The sequence below is a fragment of the Anser cygnoides genome, chromosome 2, assembly GCF_040182565.1.
Source record: "Anser cygnoides isolate HZ-2024a breed goose chromosome 2, Taihu_goose_T2T_genome, whole genome shotgun sequence".
Classification (NCBI taxonomy): Eukaryota; Metazoa; Chordata; class Aves; order Anseriformes; family Anatidae; genus Anser; species Anser cygnoides.
This window is the reverse complement of record NC_089874.1, coordinates 60,455,747-60,472,617: the sequence shown is the minus strand read 5'-3', so window position 1 is coordinate 60,472,617 and position 16,871 is coordinate 60,455,747. Positions and strand designations below refer to the sequence as shown.

At 41.3% G+C, this 16,871-nt stretch overlaps 1 protein-coding gene across 12 annotated transcripts in view; it reads right to left on the bottom strand.

Annotated features, from left to right (window-relative positions):
• Positions 1-16,871, bottom strand: part of GLI3 (GLI family zinc finger 3) — a 217,767-nt gene that overhangs the window by 6,779 nt on the left and 194,117 nt on the right. For all 12 annotated transcript variants that reach the window (XM_048046387.2, XM_048046391.2, XM_066992190.1 and 9 more), the window contains 4 exons: positions 8,454-8,603; positions 7,693-7,857; positions 4,701-4,991; positions 1,121-1,448 (listed from right to left, as the gene is read on the bottom strand). In XM_048046387.2, coding sequence (XP_047902344.2) covers positions 1,121-1,448; positions 4,701-4,991; positions 7,693-7,857; positions 8,454-8,603 — 934 coding nt within the window. The remainder of the gene's footprint in view (positions 1-1,120; positions 1,449-4,700; positions 4,992-7,692; positions 7,858-8,453; positions 8,604-16,871) is intronic.

Genomic DNA, 16,871 nt, shown 5'->3' with positions numbered 1-16,871 from the left:
AAAACACCCAGTAAAGAAGTAAGGCGAGTACAGAGGGAATGTCTACATCATAGCAAATCATAGCAGTGATCTTTATTGAAAGAAGTAGGGATAAAAACTGTGTCCTTAGGTTAAAAGCTAATTTAGAGACTCAATGGTAACATTTCAGTGTGAATCCCAGCACAAAATTTATAGGCCATAGCCACAAACTGTCATCAGCTGGTGTAGTCCTCTGGCTTGCAGTGCAACTATGCTGACTGATGTGCCAGAAGGACACATTTGTAAGACAGCTTTTTATAGGCAAAATATAATTGAACAGGCATTTGCATGGAATGGCAAAATATACAAATTGGAGGCTATTCAAGGTCATTTCTAAGACTTCTTGAAATGTTCTTGAAATAACTCCTAACAACTGCAAAACATCTTTGCTGGTTTCCTTGTTTTGTTTTGTTTTTAAGTAAACAGAATGCATTTCTTAATTTTACATAGTTTCTTCTGACTGAATGTGTTTCAGAAAACCTGGGCAGTCATTGCTGGGTAGAGAGCAGAAACCTACAGGTATGTTGTAGGCAATGTAGAAGCATCAAGGACATACATTTTAGCAATGAGCACCAGCTCATACAAAAACAGCTACGGATCTTCAGGGTCAAATCTCACTCATTCATAGATATTTCCCTTTAGTAGCAGTAGTATCTGTACATGTGACTACTGGTATGTGTGGAAGCAATTTAAAGGGCAGTCCAATGTATGTGTGCAAAGAGCATCTTTTTAAGGTTTCATCTGCAAGAATTCCGTACAATGAACTGCTAGATATTTAATTCATCTGCCTTGCCTAAAAACAAGACAGGATTATGCTGATCTTGGGTCCAAACCTTTAATTGTAGGGAATATTTCAAATGTGATACATGGCTCTCCTGCTGGTCTCCCCTGCTATAAAACACGGAACTATCAGTCTTCCCTCAGGGTCAGTAGCAGGACTTGTAACAAGGGGATAAACAAAAAGTGATCAATTTACGGACTATTCTCACAGCTTCTGAATTTCATTAACTGTGCTAGTCTTTTACAAAGGCTGCAAGATTGAGATAGCAACCAAGGAATTTAAGGTCAAAAAGAGTTATCGCTCCTGTTACATGCATCTCACCATTTCCTATGAGAGGTGGCAAGGTCGGGGCTTTGGAAGGTGGAACGGGGTTCAGTCTTGGAAGCACTCCATTAACTTGTTTCAACCTTTCGAATTTCACTTGCTCCATCCATTTGGTCCCTGTCATATTCCTCCTGGCCTGTAAGCCAAGTGCTGTGGTGGCTGTGGAAATGGTAGAGTCCATGATTGGGGTTTCATCGATGACGCTGAGGTCTCCTACACTACCGCCACCGGTCAGAGTAAGCTCGATCCCATTGTTGGAATAGTTGCTGATGGGGGACTGTTCGCTGCTGCATGTAGACTGACCACCAGGGCTTGGCTGAGATGTCTGTTGGAGTGCAAGAAGAAACACAAGAACGTGAGGATTAAGCAGACAATGTTAACAGGGTACTTGCAACAAGTGTGTATCTAAGTGGAGCCAAAGAATACCAAATGTAAAGAAAAGTTTAACATTAAATGATGACAACTATCATTCATTAGGAAGCTTTCTATAATATTGACTTTAACTGCAATGAATGCTATTGCAAAACTCGAGACTAAAATCTACTTTACTATCTTGCTGACAGTATATATTATATCTACATGAGCCATTTATGTCAGTTATTCCCATAATTGGGAATTATATCACTTCATACCATTCATAAGCATGCATGTATTCATACTCATATTTTGGGTATGCACTGTTCCCAATGGAAACTGCAGGTCAATAAACCAGATCATAATTCAGCCATGTTATGAGGTCTAATTTACAAAGCTAGGCTTGCAGAAAACAAACAAACAAGATTCCAACAGCACTGGAATTTGTTTTTTTGCCTTTTTTTTTTTTAATTAGACTTGTGGCTAAAGAACATAAGTATTTTCCAAGCTTAAGGCTCATTGTTATAAGCAGTGGTTGGCCAGAAATGTTGGCGTGTAATAAAACAGGGACAGAGCATCAGTGCAAAAATACTGTATCATATTATCAGCATCCTGAAGGACCCTAGCAGCATGCTCTAAATTATTTCATCTCTGCCCTGTATCAAGAAGGTGATGATCCACAGAATCAAATCCTTTGTTTTATCAGAATTTCAGTAATCTTCTAAGTACACAGTACAGCCTGCTATCTATGGGAATATAAATCTGCTGCAATAGTTTCTTCTTTCTTAACAGTGTTCCCTGCTGATGTAGAAGGATTCTTGGGGAAGTACAAGCTTGATTTATTTTTTATACTCATAAGGTTCTTGTAAAAGAATGGGAAAATTCCTCTAACAAACTGAAATACTCAGACAGATAGACTGACAAACAAAACAGACAGCAAGACAGACAGAAGTCTCTGGAAGCGGTATCTTACTGTAACTTGTATCACTGTGACCACAAATCTGTGCATTCAGTATTATTTCGCTCCCAAGAACAGCTTCATGTAATTATTTCACATTTTTCTGCTTGTTTCTTTTTGTTTGTTTGTTTGTTTGCTTGTTTTGTGTTTTTTTTTTTGGCCAGCCTGTGATTTTTATGCACATTCTTACCAAGAAATGCTAGCTAGCATTTCTAAGGTAGCAGTGACAGCTCTCACTTTTAACATCAGTGAATGAAGACAGAGAGGCATGGCAATACTCTAGCTTCATATGCCCCTGAGGAGTCCATTCAGATGCAATAACTATTTTATTATTTCTAACTTGAACGATGATACTTAGAATTTACGAGGCCACACTGAGCAAGTTGATTTCCAAATACTGGCCATGGCAGATTTGGTGACAAGAATAGAAGCAACTGTTATTACACAGAAGAGAGCTTACGCTTCTGGACAATAGCTCTGTGCCATATGGAAGAAGAGCACTAATGGTTAGAAGCTTGTTCTTGTAGCCACATGTCAAGATCACAGTGAGGTAGGTTACAGAAGTAAGAACAGCATTATGGGAAACATATACTTCTAGGTGTGCAACAGGAAAAAAAAACAATTTCATCTAGAGGGGAAGGTTCAAAGACATTTCTGAAGACATTTCACCAATATAAGCCAGATTTTTCACATGTCAAGTGTTGCAAAATGCTCACAGCACATTACATTTGGGAATGAGTTTGATGGATTGCACATTACTAAATAAAAGAATGATTGGACAACAGGCAGAAGGCTAAAATAAAGACATAAATAATGTTGCAATAAGAAAAACAGCAGAAAAGTTAAAATGCCCTCACCTTATTACCCACTGTCCTTAGGAAGTTAGAACAAGACATTTAAGAGCATTAGGCAGAAAAGACATCGGATTAGTTAAAAAACAGAAAGCATATCTCAATTCATGCATGCAGTAAAAACAGGAAACAGAATTGTTTTTAGAAGATACTTTTCAGTGAGAAATATCTAATACTATGCAAGCAATTAGAATTAATATCCCTCTCCTGCGAGTTTTATTCATACTGAAACCATCTACATTCAACAGCTCAACATACCTCAATAACGCTATGGATTTAGGTAACTAGGCAAGAGGTGAATGGGTTTTGTTCCTTTGTAATCTAAGGTAACTATCACCAAAGACGGCAGAGGATCTCCTTTGGACTTCACAGGGAGTTAACTCTGGGCCCTTGGAAGTTTATGAGTTCAGGATTAATATTCCACAGTTCGGGCATAAGCCTTAGGCACAATATAGCAGTAACTTGTATTTCAGTGAGTAATCATTTTGAATTACAGCATGAAGATTAACCATATGAGCAGCTTTTGGAGGGCTCATAGTTGTAGTGCCCAAGGGTTGATCCAGATGAATTGTAGACCCAGATATGGAAAAGGATGGAGGGACTGCCTTTAATAGTTTTAACCGTTGTGGACAGGATGGCCCACGAAATGCAGGCAGATGAAAGAAGAACTTCTTAATTTAATATAGCATGTCAGAAAATGCAATAAATATTACCCAGAAGCTCTAAGAAGAGCAATATGGTCCTTTCGACATTCAGCTAATTCGACTAATTCAGCTTAATTTACTTAAATTAGACTAATTTGGTCAAGTTAGATTAAATATCACATTAACATAAGAGGTCACATCATAATAGGATCAAATATTATCAAAATATCTCTTCCTGCTGTTAAAGAAATTCACCTTATCCTGTTTCAGTTTGATACAGTTTGTTAGACTTGACAACCTCAAGCCCCTAAAATCCGATTCTTTCTCCAGGTTCTCCATAGTTACCATGGTCAACATTATCTTTGTAGTATTTTGAACTGAGTTTTATTTGCGCTCTCGTTTTGAGCCTGCAGGATTCACATTCTCTAACTTTCTTCTGTAAACAGGAGAGTGGAAAAAAACTGCCTTTTTAAAATGAAAGCTATGATTTTCTCATAATATGCTGATTCCAGAAGATGGAGTTTTAAGAGAAACAATTATTGTGAGAGTTGCCAGCACTGCACTTACTGCATATTGCACAGACTAGATGTAATCTTTTTATTTGCTATTTCTTAGGCTTTAAAAACATTTTACAATGTAAACGAAAAAGAAAACCTCACAAAACCCAACCTTGTGAACTACAGTTTATGGGTTTGAGCATTTCATAAAGGGATTATTAAGCTGTTACAAAGAGAGAAAGGACAAAGGGAATGGCACGGTGTATTGCATACCATTGGTTTTTCTGCCTTGACCGCTTTCACTTGGAGGCATTCTTCGCGCTTTGAGGTAGTGTTGCTGAGGTCCTTCTGCTCACCAATTGCACCCTGAGTCTGCTGGCCCGGTGATCGTGTCTGAGAGTGGCTGCCTGGGTCTCTGGGTGGCGGAGGCCTCGGGTGGATATCTCCCCGCTGCTTCTTGGTGACATGTGCCTCCGGGCCATGCACGGTCTTCACGTGTTTCCGGAGAGAACTGGGGTCTGTGTAGCGCTTTGTGCAGCCTGGGATCTTGCAAACATACGGTTTCTGCCAAGCCAGGAAAAACACTTAAATTAGATTTAATTCCATATGGGACTCCTGAAGAACTCCTCGGAGCACAGCTGGTGCTACAGTTCTACACTTTCACAGTGAATTTGTTATCTAATTTATGGTCTCTAGAGTGACTGCATCTAGTCAAACCTATTAATTCCCCCTGCTTTGGAAGGTACTTATTAATGCTGCATAGCTTACAGAGGGCAGAACCTCACATGATATAACTGGCACAGCTTTGACTTATCACAGCAGCAGAGCCAAGAGAGCTATGGCAATTTATGGATTTATGAAGACTGGCCCAACTTTGAATCCTGTCCATTGCTCTCAGCAGTTCAATATCCTGTTTGCAGTACACAGAGGCAAACAATCCCCTTCAGAACATGTTGGTACATTTGTTCAGGCAGGAGTATCTGAGGAAGAATTCCTCTCTTGGCCCCTTCAGATCACTAGTTTAAATGTCAAAGCACAGGACTCAATTCCACAAGCATTTTCACACTGCAGCAATATATTCAACAGTAATATTATTGCTACTAGCATAACTAATCACTCACTTTATTTAAAACTAGCTTCCTTTGTCTATGAATTTCTCTTTTTCAATAAGCAATGTGGAGAAAAGTAAATGTACTGTCTTGTAATCTCACCAAGACTTTCTTTGTTCTTATATTATGAGAGGATTAGAAAGGAAGAGTTGAGCCCTTCCTAAACACTCTAATTGCCTCGGGAAACAAAGTATCATTCACTCACTTTTATTACTGAATTGTTTCCAAGAAACTACTATTTTTAGTCTTATTTACACTAACCCTCAAGAAAAAGAGATCCTCATGCAGAGTTCCTTAAAGGGGTTTTCTGTCTGTTTATACATGGCACTAGGGAGACTTTGACAAATGTGACTTCTTAATAGCTATCTATGGCCTGAGCCTGCTTCCACTGACGTCAGTGGAAAAAAACTCCCATTGACCTGAATGGGAGCAAAAATGTCAATTGTTAGCAATGTGAAGTTGATGCTGAGCTACTGAGGCAGGTTTTCTCAAGATGCTATGGAAGCGTACATCAGCTAGCTCTCTTATGGCTATGACAGATCCTCATCAAGATATCTGAGCTGCTTTTATAACTCCTTATAGGTTACTTACAATCAAAATACGACTGTGAGGAAGTGATGAATGGGGTCTATGCTTTCCAGTGGCATTCATGGCAGACCCTACATCAGTATACATTGCCTAAGATGTTAGCCCAGTAACAGTGAAGGGAATTTTTCAATCGTCCTTGCTGCTGCACCTACCAAAAATGATGTGCAATAGGTAACCTTTCTTGGTGACTTACTGCTTGACATGAAATTCTGATCTTGAAACAACAGGCAGCATGTCTGCAAGTCTGTGAGGATCTTATTCATCAACTGCTGTTAGACAACAAACAGATTGGTTCAGACAGTGAACGAAATGAAAGTCAGCTATGGGCAAGACTTTGGTGAACATCCTTCTGTATTTTCTATATTGGTGATAATACATAAAGTAGCTGCTGGGCTTCAGTGTAGTTGTTAGTTGGGCTGCTGAGGCCACATGCTTTAAGGACAGGGCAAATTCAGGTATGTGCAATGCTCTCTGCTTTCCTTGTGACTCAAGGGATGCTGCAGGGACGATGGGATTGTAACAGTGCACCTTGATTCTGCCAGCGCATTCATGACAGGCCCAACAGAAAGCTAGAGAAGGATTTTCTCATGGACATGAATGCAGCTGGTATGGTTTCAGAACCATACAGTCAGCATGCAGGTATGTCCTGCCCTGCTAGAGCTTTCTGATTCAGACTGAAGGTGAAAGCATAGTAGGGGACAGGTCAAGCAGCAGAGACTGAACTCCCCCAAGATGTGAGATTAAGATGATGTAACCTGTGTAATGTGAAATGGGGCAACAGAAACAGGGACAAAGCATGAAGACAGTGCGACTCGTGAAAAGGGGTCAGCACTAACAGGAAACACACAGAGGTGTTACAGTGAAAGTTTGTGAGATGGCTGTGACTGCCACAGTGAGTTTCTTTGGAAAAGAACAAATTCCCTCCACTGCATCCCTGCTCTGTGAGGTCTTTTCAGAATAGAAAGAAAGAGTGAAATAGCCCAGGGAAGAGGAAAAACGCATAACTCAGAACTTCTATGGCAACCCAAATTTTCCAGCCTCTGAAGGCTTCTCTGTACCTGTCAGCAGCTGCTGCAAAGGACATTGCAAGATGCTGCAGAGCCTGGCTGGGCAGTCTTTGCTCCAGCTCTGCTGGAGGTGGTGAGGAGTGCAAGAGGCTGCAGCTCCTTTCCTCCCCAAGCAAGAGCTGTGGCTCGACAGCCACCAGATGTCAGCACACAACAAGGCAAGAGGACCCACTCTAGGGGCTGAATGAGCCCAGACAGCTCCAGAGGGAAAAATGATCGCAGCATGTCAGTTCGAACCCTTCCCTGGTTAACACACATACTTCCATTAGACACCCCCCCTTCCACCCTCCATTCCCTCACACTTAATAAAATGACCTATAGATTCTTCAGATCCATATGACACTAAGATGATTGTGCTGGTAAGAGCTATCTAGACTTATCCCCTTCAAGTTGCTGAGATTTCTATGTCTGTCCTCTGTAATAAATTGCTATGACTACATTGCAGGTCTTTTTGACTCAGGATTTTTTTATTTTTTTTTTTTGGAAGTAGTGTTTACTTACCTCATTGGAATGAGTCCTGTTTTGGTGCTTGGCCCTGTCGGATGCATTGGAGAAGGCTTTGTTGCAGCCTTCGTGTTCACACACATATGGTTTCTCTCCAGTGTGAGATCTCAAGTGTGTTTTCAAGTTTTCTAGTCTGGAGTAGGCCTTCGTACACCCTTCAAACTGCACACAAGAAGTAAGACAAGTCTGGATTAATTTTAATATTTGGACTTGCAAGAAATGGTAAAAGCTGACCTATAAAGGTTTAGAAACTTTCCAAGCCTTCATAACTTGCGCAATTTAGTTTTGTTTTGATTTGTTGGATTTTAATTTTACCCCTGCAAAATCCATCACATCTCAAGTTAAAATGCCTCCAGCACTATGTAAATCTTCTCTTACAGGAGAGAACAGTATTTGCATACTTCATGTAAGACAAAAATCCACTGCAAAATCACTAGGAGACTGGTGGCCAGCAATAATACCCAGATGTAGCTTTGTAAGAGAAAGTGCTTTTAAATAATTAAGCAAATTGAGCCCTGTGTAATATTGCCCCCTGGGGCTTTTTTGCTCTTTAAATCTGAGGAATGGGCCAAATTATCCAGTGAGTCCCCTCTCCTAAACTTCTTATCATCTGGGCCAGCTGAATAACAAAGCAGACATGGCAATCTCTTCCCCAGTAGATGCCTGGTGGACAAGAGGTCAGGACATGCAGCATCTGTGCTGTTCTGCTCCCTGTATAGCCTCAGTTCCCCTGTCAAAGCCCGGAGCCCTTTACTCACAGTGCATTTGTGTGGCTTTTCCCCTGTATGTCTCCTCATGTGGACCACCAGCATATACTGGGCTTTGAATGGTTTCTGCTCCCGGGAACAGTCCAGCCATCGGCACACAAACTCTTTCTTCTCACCATGTATATGGTCATTATTTATATGCTGTTCAGGTAGAAGCAAGATCACAGATTAATAGAAATGTAACTTCATCATCAGCCTTACTGTTAACTTATATTGAAAGATCACCACAGGCTCAGGTGTGAACTGAGATCTTGAGGTGCCAAAAAAATAAGATTGCCTGTACTCCAAAGAGAACACAGGGTTTAAATTACACATCACACTGGAAGTCCACTAAGGCCCATGAATTCATTTCTACTGACGTCAACAGGCTTGGGATCAGGCCTCAGGAATACAGGCTGTTAAATGGGTCCTGGATAATCTCATGCACAGCACCACTTACATGATTCACATTGAGTAATGGTTTCTTGGATGAGGGAAGCCCTAAGTGCCACTCAACACAAACAAGGCTTACAAAATCAAGCCTTTAAAAAGACGTCCTCCAACCTCAAGAATCAACACCATTGTTAAACCAAGTTTCCATCAAATCTTCTAACTCACTCCCTTATTACCTGTTTTCTTTCAGTATTGGCTTAGTGTATAGATTGTGGTGGGGAAAACAAACCCCTAAGTAGTCTAGTAACTGAAAACTCTGAGCACAGAAGCATCCATCAAGCCAGCTTTTGCCATTGTGAAGCATGGCCTACCTGAAAGCCTCTGAGAACAACAACTACCCTGGGCCTGCTGACACTCATGCACGTGTCATGTTTGTGGTCAGTGTAATCTATGTGAGCAGATCCAGAGTCAGGCCAAGGCCGTGCACCTTTTCAGAAAAGTAGCTTGCTCTGTTACCTTCATCATGATCCAGTTTGGCAGAGTATTTAAATACAGATTTAATTCTCGCTGATTGAGTTTCTGAGCAGAAACAGATGGGTGAACAAAGGCCAGCCTCAAGTTATTAAGGTTTAAGTGTTTAAATTTTTTTTGCACAACTTCAGAAAACAACAAAAGCATCCTACAGCAGGACTTTCAAAGGTGCACAAAGGCTGGAATTTCAACAGGAGCTACCTGACTCATCCTCCTGGACTCTCTTTGAGAAACCCTGCCTCAGAGACTTCACCATTGCTGTGCTTTCTACCACAACATTTTAGCTGTGCCACTAGATGGCTGCATTTCTCAGCAAATGCGATTATTTCCATTAGAATATGAGAAAAGCTCCTTCCAGAGTTTTATACATGATCGTAGCACAGAGATGAAATCAGTATCTGCTCCATAAGTAGCTCACAGAAAAAGCCAGCCATACAGAAACTCAGTAGTTCATACTGGAATACAAAGAAAGGTAATCCCAATCTTTTCTAAGGTCCTGAAAACAATCAGAAAACCAAATAAAATCACTTATGTTTGGAATTATACAGCATCCCCATGGCAAACACATGTGCGTTGCCTGTAAAAGATGACTGCTCTTTTCTCTTTCTGAAACTTTATTGTTATTTCTTAAAGTTTCTGATGGTGCACAGAGTGTATGAACAGAACAGATGTGCTGGACAAAGTACAGCATGTAATCTGCAGGGGTTTATGTTTCAAGGGCCTATCTCTGTAGTCCCTTTGCATTATGCATGCCTGTACCAAAAGCGTACAGATGCCCAGCATTGTGAAACAGAATCAGAACACTACGATGAGGTTAATGTGTGCTCTTCTTTCTTGAAAGAAAAAGAAGTAAAGGGACAAAACTTAATACATTGAAGTAATTCTTGGCCACATCTTCCTGTAAATACTACAGACTGTGAGCTATTTGGTTAAACCTACATGGCTAAGAGGTATATAATATAAAATTGGGTGGATGAGACAAGTCTTTCTATTTGATACAAAATCTTCAAGACTGGTTCCATCAGTTCACAACAGCAGTCCTCTTTACCCTCACTGTCCTGGGTGGACACTTGCACACTGTGGATGCTCTTTCAGAGACATTCTCTATAGGACACTTTTTGTCACTCCAAATGAGCTTGCACCTTGTCTCCAGAAATCTAGCCTTTCTCAGTGTGAGCATCCTTTAAATCTGTCCCTTCTCATGGGCAAACTGCTCCTTTCCTCATCCCTTCTCCTGTCCAGGCTCACTGCAGCTGCTGAAAAAGCTCGCCCAGGATCATGACTAAATCATCCACCTCTGTACATCACTGCACTGTCTCATCTGTCAAGCATCTTGTGATCACCTTCACTTCACTGTGTAACTGTGTCACTCCATAGTCACCTGCTCTGCTCTCTCACCTTGTCATTCCTTTCCTGTTCCCTCTACTCTTGCTACAATCAAACCCCTCTTTGCACTGTTTCTGCTCACTGCATTGATGCTCCAAGAGGCCTCTGAGAGCTTGCCTGCAAAGCCATCTTGTTCTCATTTAACTCCTCTGAGGATCCTCATCTTCAGGTAAAGTCTAGAAGAAATGAGCTCATTACATCATCTACTAATCTGGGTAATTTCTTTAGCTCTCACATGACCTCAGCTGCCTTTTTGTCTGACCAAACCTCTCAATTGCTTTTCGCAGAGGGGCAATGTTTTAGCAGAGGGGCAATGTTTTAGCAGACATACAAAAGTGCCTGAATAGCGGAAGGCTGGTCTGGAAGAAGACCCTTGCTACACATGAAATGAGCACAAGTAAGAGGACAACAGCAGAACTCAGCAGTGTTCTCAGGTAATGAGGCTCCCTGCCTTTGTTACCCTGACTGCGTAGGGCCACATTCAAATGCCCTCGCACAACCAAGGTGTGATTGGAAAACTGATCAGCCATCTACTATGGACACCTAGTAAGTACTATACCAATAAAACAGGTACTAAATCTACAATACTGGGATTTATTTTTTTTTGATTGTAATCTGGCAGAAAAAAATGCTCAATATTTAAAACACATTTAAAGGAAGGGGGAGGTCTCCCTGTGCAAACAACAGCAATTAGAAAAGTTCAGAAGTTTGTGACTCTGGCATTCAGGTTCTTTGACTCAGATAATTACTTTTGGATTTTGCATGGTGTTTTTGACTCCCCAGTTCTCTATTATGAGAGGGAATGAATAGTTTTGAGCTTGTAAAACAAAGAACAGTCAGGAATAAGAGTATTATGCAAAGCAGAAGCTTTGGTACAGTACAATAAGGATTTATAGGGTTTCAATTTATAATCTGTTTGTAACCTTATTACACCCATGAAATGTCACATTCCAGGGACTAGATCAGAAGGATTTTTTTTCTTGGTAAAATTGAATTTTGATGCAGTTTCAGGGTTTGAAAAGGCTTTTCTTTTAATTTTGTAGACCCAAACCTGCAAGTTTTACTTACGTTGGTAATCCTTATGACAGTAAATAGGCGCATGAAAGCCAACGATATTACTTCCTAGTGTCAGGCTTGCTAACATAAGGCTCTGAAGCACCAGCTCAGAACTATTAAGAATTTCTGACCTGAAAAAAAAAAAAAAAAGCCCTGCTAAAGGCTGGTATTCTACTAGCTATATCCCACTGCATACAGCTCTAAAAAGCTGCTAAACAGGGATCATTTGCAGAATTCCAGGCACTTTCATGCCATTTCAATGCTTTTTACCAAACCTCAGTCTGTCCTAGCTGTTTTTCTTTAAAGAACGCTGCTATTAACATTTGGCTTCAAGGTGAACAGAAGAAGCTGACCTCTACACTGATTTTGGTTTTAGAGTGCCCTGGCTTTGAAGAAGGAAGCTCTGAGATGGATTTCAATTCCAGAGCAAGAAAAAGCCAACAGATTTATTGAAATTAAGGCTGATCTTGGTGTGTCATCTCTACTGAGGAAGCTCCAAAAACTGGTATCTGGAAGCACAACCTGCATCATCTTGGAAGCATAAATGCTTACACAGTAAGAAACACTATTTTAAAAGGGAACACGCTAGAAAATACGTGTTCTTATACAATCAATGCACACTCTGCATGTAACTCCATATTGCAGCAGATAATGAGATGAAATTGGAAGTGGGACCTGTAATAATCTTAGTGCTTCACTTCCCTCTGCTGTGTGTTTTTTTAGAAGAAAGGAAATGTATAAGCCTAACCAAGTTGACTGCTTGGTACCGTTAGTTATTCAATACATAAACAAAGGCCACATGTGCTGTCACAGTAGTCAAACAGCAGCAGGAAAGCCTGCCCTCCACACCAGTGGAATGAGCTGGAACAACAGAAAAAGAGTGATTGTCACCTGCGACTGAGATTACATCAGAAAACAAAGTGTCATTTGAGGGATAAAGCAGAAAGAAATGGGCAATGCTGCTTTCTACCCTGAACACGCTACCCCAGAATACACTAGGAAAAAACTAGGAAGGGACCACACTACATTGGTAAATTGAGTAAGAAGACATCATATCAGCATTGTCAAAAATTGCTCTAATTTCAATTATACAATGACAATTTTAGGCTTTTTTAGCCTCTCAGTTATTCCCCTGTATTTTAAAAATTAAAAAGGAGGTGCTAAATACCTCCTCACTAAACCTCACTACTGACTTTAAGCAGAAGAAGCACTTAAAGCATCTTCTAGCACATCTAGCACCTTGCCCTGAACTGCGCTGCCAAAGAAAAGCCCTCAAACCAGCAGAGCTGCTGTGTTTGGTGCATCAGAAATGAAGAGTGAACTGTGAAGAAGCACTGCAGTGGGACAGCCGCTAAACACAGCTTATCCCACAGCTGCATGAGGGAGCTGCAGAGCCCTCAAGCTGCACAGGGGAAATATGCAGAGACTGTGTCCAGCGGTAACAGCAGCTCTGAGGCTGGTTTGGAAGGGGACTAGTTGTCCCTGACCTGTCACTCCTGCAGGGAACACTCTTATTTACATGTTTTGCAGAAGGGATGTAGATTTGTCCCTAAGGCGACACACAGAAACAGGAGGGGGCTTCCTGGTCATCAAGCCCACCCGGCTATGGCAAGCTCCACTACGTGCAATCCTGTTCATGAACCCAGAAAGCTTCATCTTCTGTGTTGGTGCTCTGCTCCCTCTGTCCCCAGTGGAAAGCTGCTCTAGGAACTCACTCCTCTGTTGGTTAGCAACTCATTTCTAGCTTCGATTTATTCACGGCTAATTTATACTCATTTATTCCTGTGCCAAAGCTACCCTTCAGCTTAAACAGCTATGTCCCTGCATGGTATTTATTTCTCTTCATAGCTCACCCCCAAGTAATTTACAGACTACACTCTCCTCTCTGTCTTCATTTGCTGGATTAAATGAACTGGTCCCTTCTGGTCTTCTCTAGGATGACCAAGTCCTTGCTTCCTCTCTTCCTACCTTGCTTTGGCATGCCTGTCACTCTGTGTCTATGTTCCTCATTGCTGTTTCCAGGACTGTGCTAGCCCATCCCACCTCAGCAGTCCTCCCAGCCCTGCTCTTTACCTCTTCTAGGTAAGAGTTCACCTCCTTGACCAGAATAGCATGAAGTACACCAGAGCTAACCAGACCTGGCATAACAGCATTCAAACTTCCCTACCCCTGCGTAGGTGTAAGTACGGATCTCTCCTTCTCTTTGGATAGTTACTTGAGACCATTTACAAAGCACCTGAGGGCCTCATAGCTTGTTAATTTCTCTCTCCTAACAACAAACCTTGGGAAATAGTATCTACTATTGCAGCCACAGTAGAGATGGAGACTTAAGGCTCAGGAAAAGTAAATCCTAAACTACATGCGCTGAAGTATTTAGGCTTATGATTCCCACTGAAAGTAGTCACTCCTTCCTGAGTAGTATGCATACTATCGAGGTTCTTGACCCACACATCTTCCTGAGATGGATAAGCAGTTGTAAAAAGAGTATCATCATTCAGAAAAGTGACAGGGCAGCACTTAAGCAAGTACCCATGCTTGCCTGCTCTCCAGGGATGCAATCCATGGCTCATCGCTGCTCCTCAATACCATTTTAGGTAGTCAGGCAACTAAGAGATGACATCAGCCAGGCCTCCCTACCATCTCATTAACATCTTGATAAAGATTAACTCCATGATCCATGGCAAGATGGACAGACAAAAGCTTTGTAAAGAAGTCAGGGTATAAAGGAGGTCCTGGTGAGGCAGGAAATACCCTGCAACAATAGAAATCCCATTGTGAGGAGGCAAAAAAACTGCATCTCTGTAGAGTGAAATCCCCAGCAGACTTTTCAGACACATTCCAATCACTGCAATCGAGTCTCTCTCTAACCTCTGTGACACTCTGTTAGAACAATGCATGCATTTTAATTTCCTCTTATCTGCTGGAAAATAGGTATAGATCCCTTCTGTCCGTTCCCTACTAAAGATCATTTGCAGGCACAACTAGGTTAAACAAACACAAGAGTATGCTTTTGACCTTGTGTCCTTAGGATGGCATAAGTATTTAAGTCATTTTTAGTTCTTAAGACAGAAGAAGCACTTAAGCTGCTTTAAAGCCTTACGGTGGCATAAATGCTTAAGCCGCTTTCAGTTCGTAAAGCCAAGTCAAAGCCATAGTTATACATGAAGAACTCAGCGTTTCTGCATAGGCACATGCCTGTGGAGAAGCTCAGATAACTATCTCCACTCCTGCTTCCTTTCCTTTGGACACATATTCCACTAGAGTCCTTGCAGCTGTCTTGCATAGTTTATAGAAGATTTAAGAAATACTCTTGTGACAGATATTTACTAATGCTAATTAGCAACATGACAATTTATACAATCCCCTGATCTGGCCCAAAGCAGCTCAGTGCCTTGACAATCTTGACACCTTTGCTGAAACACAATACCCACAGTTAAAATCAGCTGGATCTTAAAAGCACTGCCCGGCAATTTCCTCTGTGTATAATGAATGGACTAAATACTGTGTCTGCACACACTGAACTCCTCACTCTGCAGTGTTTGATCTTGTCATTCAACCTCAGTAATTAATTTTCAAAGTTTTCCACTATGAACAAATGAAGCCCCCCGCTCTCCCCCAAGATTTGGTCATGATTGTAAACCTCAGTGTGGACTAGTGGCATACCACACGTCAGCAGTCAGATATTTTTGGGTTACATATGAGAGAGGAGTGTGACTTATTGAACAGTATAACTAAATATGTAGCACAAATGTTTATAACTCCAGCATGACTAGAAAGGTTTTACTCATTCCATTAAGAAAAATAATCAAATCACCAAATAAAAGAAGTCTAAATCAAAAAGGCATTATTTCAGAAAGTTGCAAAGTATGTGGAAAATAGGAAATATAACTTACACCGTTTAATAAACTTAATATATGAACTCTTCGTACATGACATAATACATAATTTCAAGGAAAAAGTAGGCGTCAGCCAGCATCCCAGCTGAATTCACACTTGAAGCTCATTTATTCCTGTGCTGCTCTGGATTCCTGTCTCTGTCCCTTGAGAACTGGCAACAGCAATCAATGAAGAAAGAGAGGGATCAAAATTAGAAGCCCAAGTCAACTGAAAAATAATGATGATTTATAACTTAAGACAGCCTGCAGAAGTAGATGGAAGGGGATGCCAGGCACTAGAAAAGGGCAGCATGGAAACCAACAGGTGGAAGAAAGGACATAAACAGTAAGGAAGAAGGAAAGTGGACAAAGGAGATTGAGAGATGGTTCCCACCTTGCACATCTGTATTCAAAGGTGGCTGCCTACACTATAAAATTCTTTGGACAGCCCATCAGGAACCTTTCCACCTCAACCAAGAAAAGTTTTATCTCCCTTTTTTCACCCAGCACCACGTTTCCACACAGGTGTGGAGTGCAATGCTAGGTAGTAGGAAAATATGTTGTCTTTCTAACATACGTGTTCTCCCCAGGAAGAGACGCTGGTGCTGAATGCTTATGGTGGGGAAGCACAAAGTCTTCTGCCCCATAACAGGTCATCACCTTTCCCTGGCAAGAAGTTGCTGCACATCCAACTTCACTGCCTCAACAGCTCATAAATTCCTTATTCACCTGCCTCGGTCTGAATGGCTTGGGCTAATCTGGCTCGTTCTGACTGCAACGTCTGAAGGAGCATTGCCACATGAAGGGACAGACTGAGGGGAACCATGCCTCTACTGGAGATGCAACAAACAGTTGGGGTCAACAGCTGTCTTTGGCCAGCACAGCTGCCACTGGGAGAGGACCAGGTTTACAGCCATATTTTAAAATGTATTAAAGATCTAGGGTCAGGGCAAGACACAGAAAGTGGCTGTTCTTGTCTCATGGGGTATTTAACTTTGGAAGCCAGGAATGCAGAAGGAATGAGAGCAGTCAAACTATTAACAATTAATAAAACCTCGCATTTTGTACAGTTTACTACAAGCATGAGTAGGAGTCATTTTTTGACTCCAGATGCTGCAGGATTTTACACATGGGCCTGGAGAACTCTTGTTCTCTAAATGTGACGCTGTATTACTAATAGATAGGAATA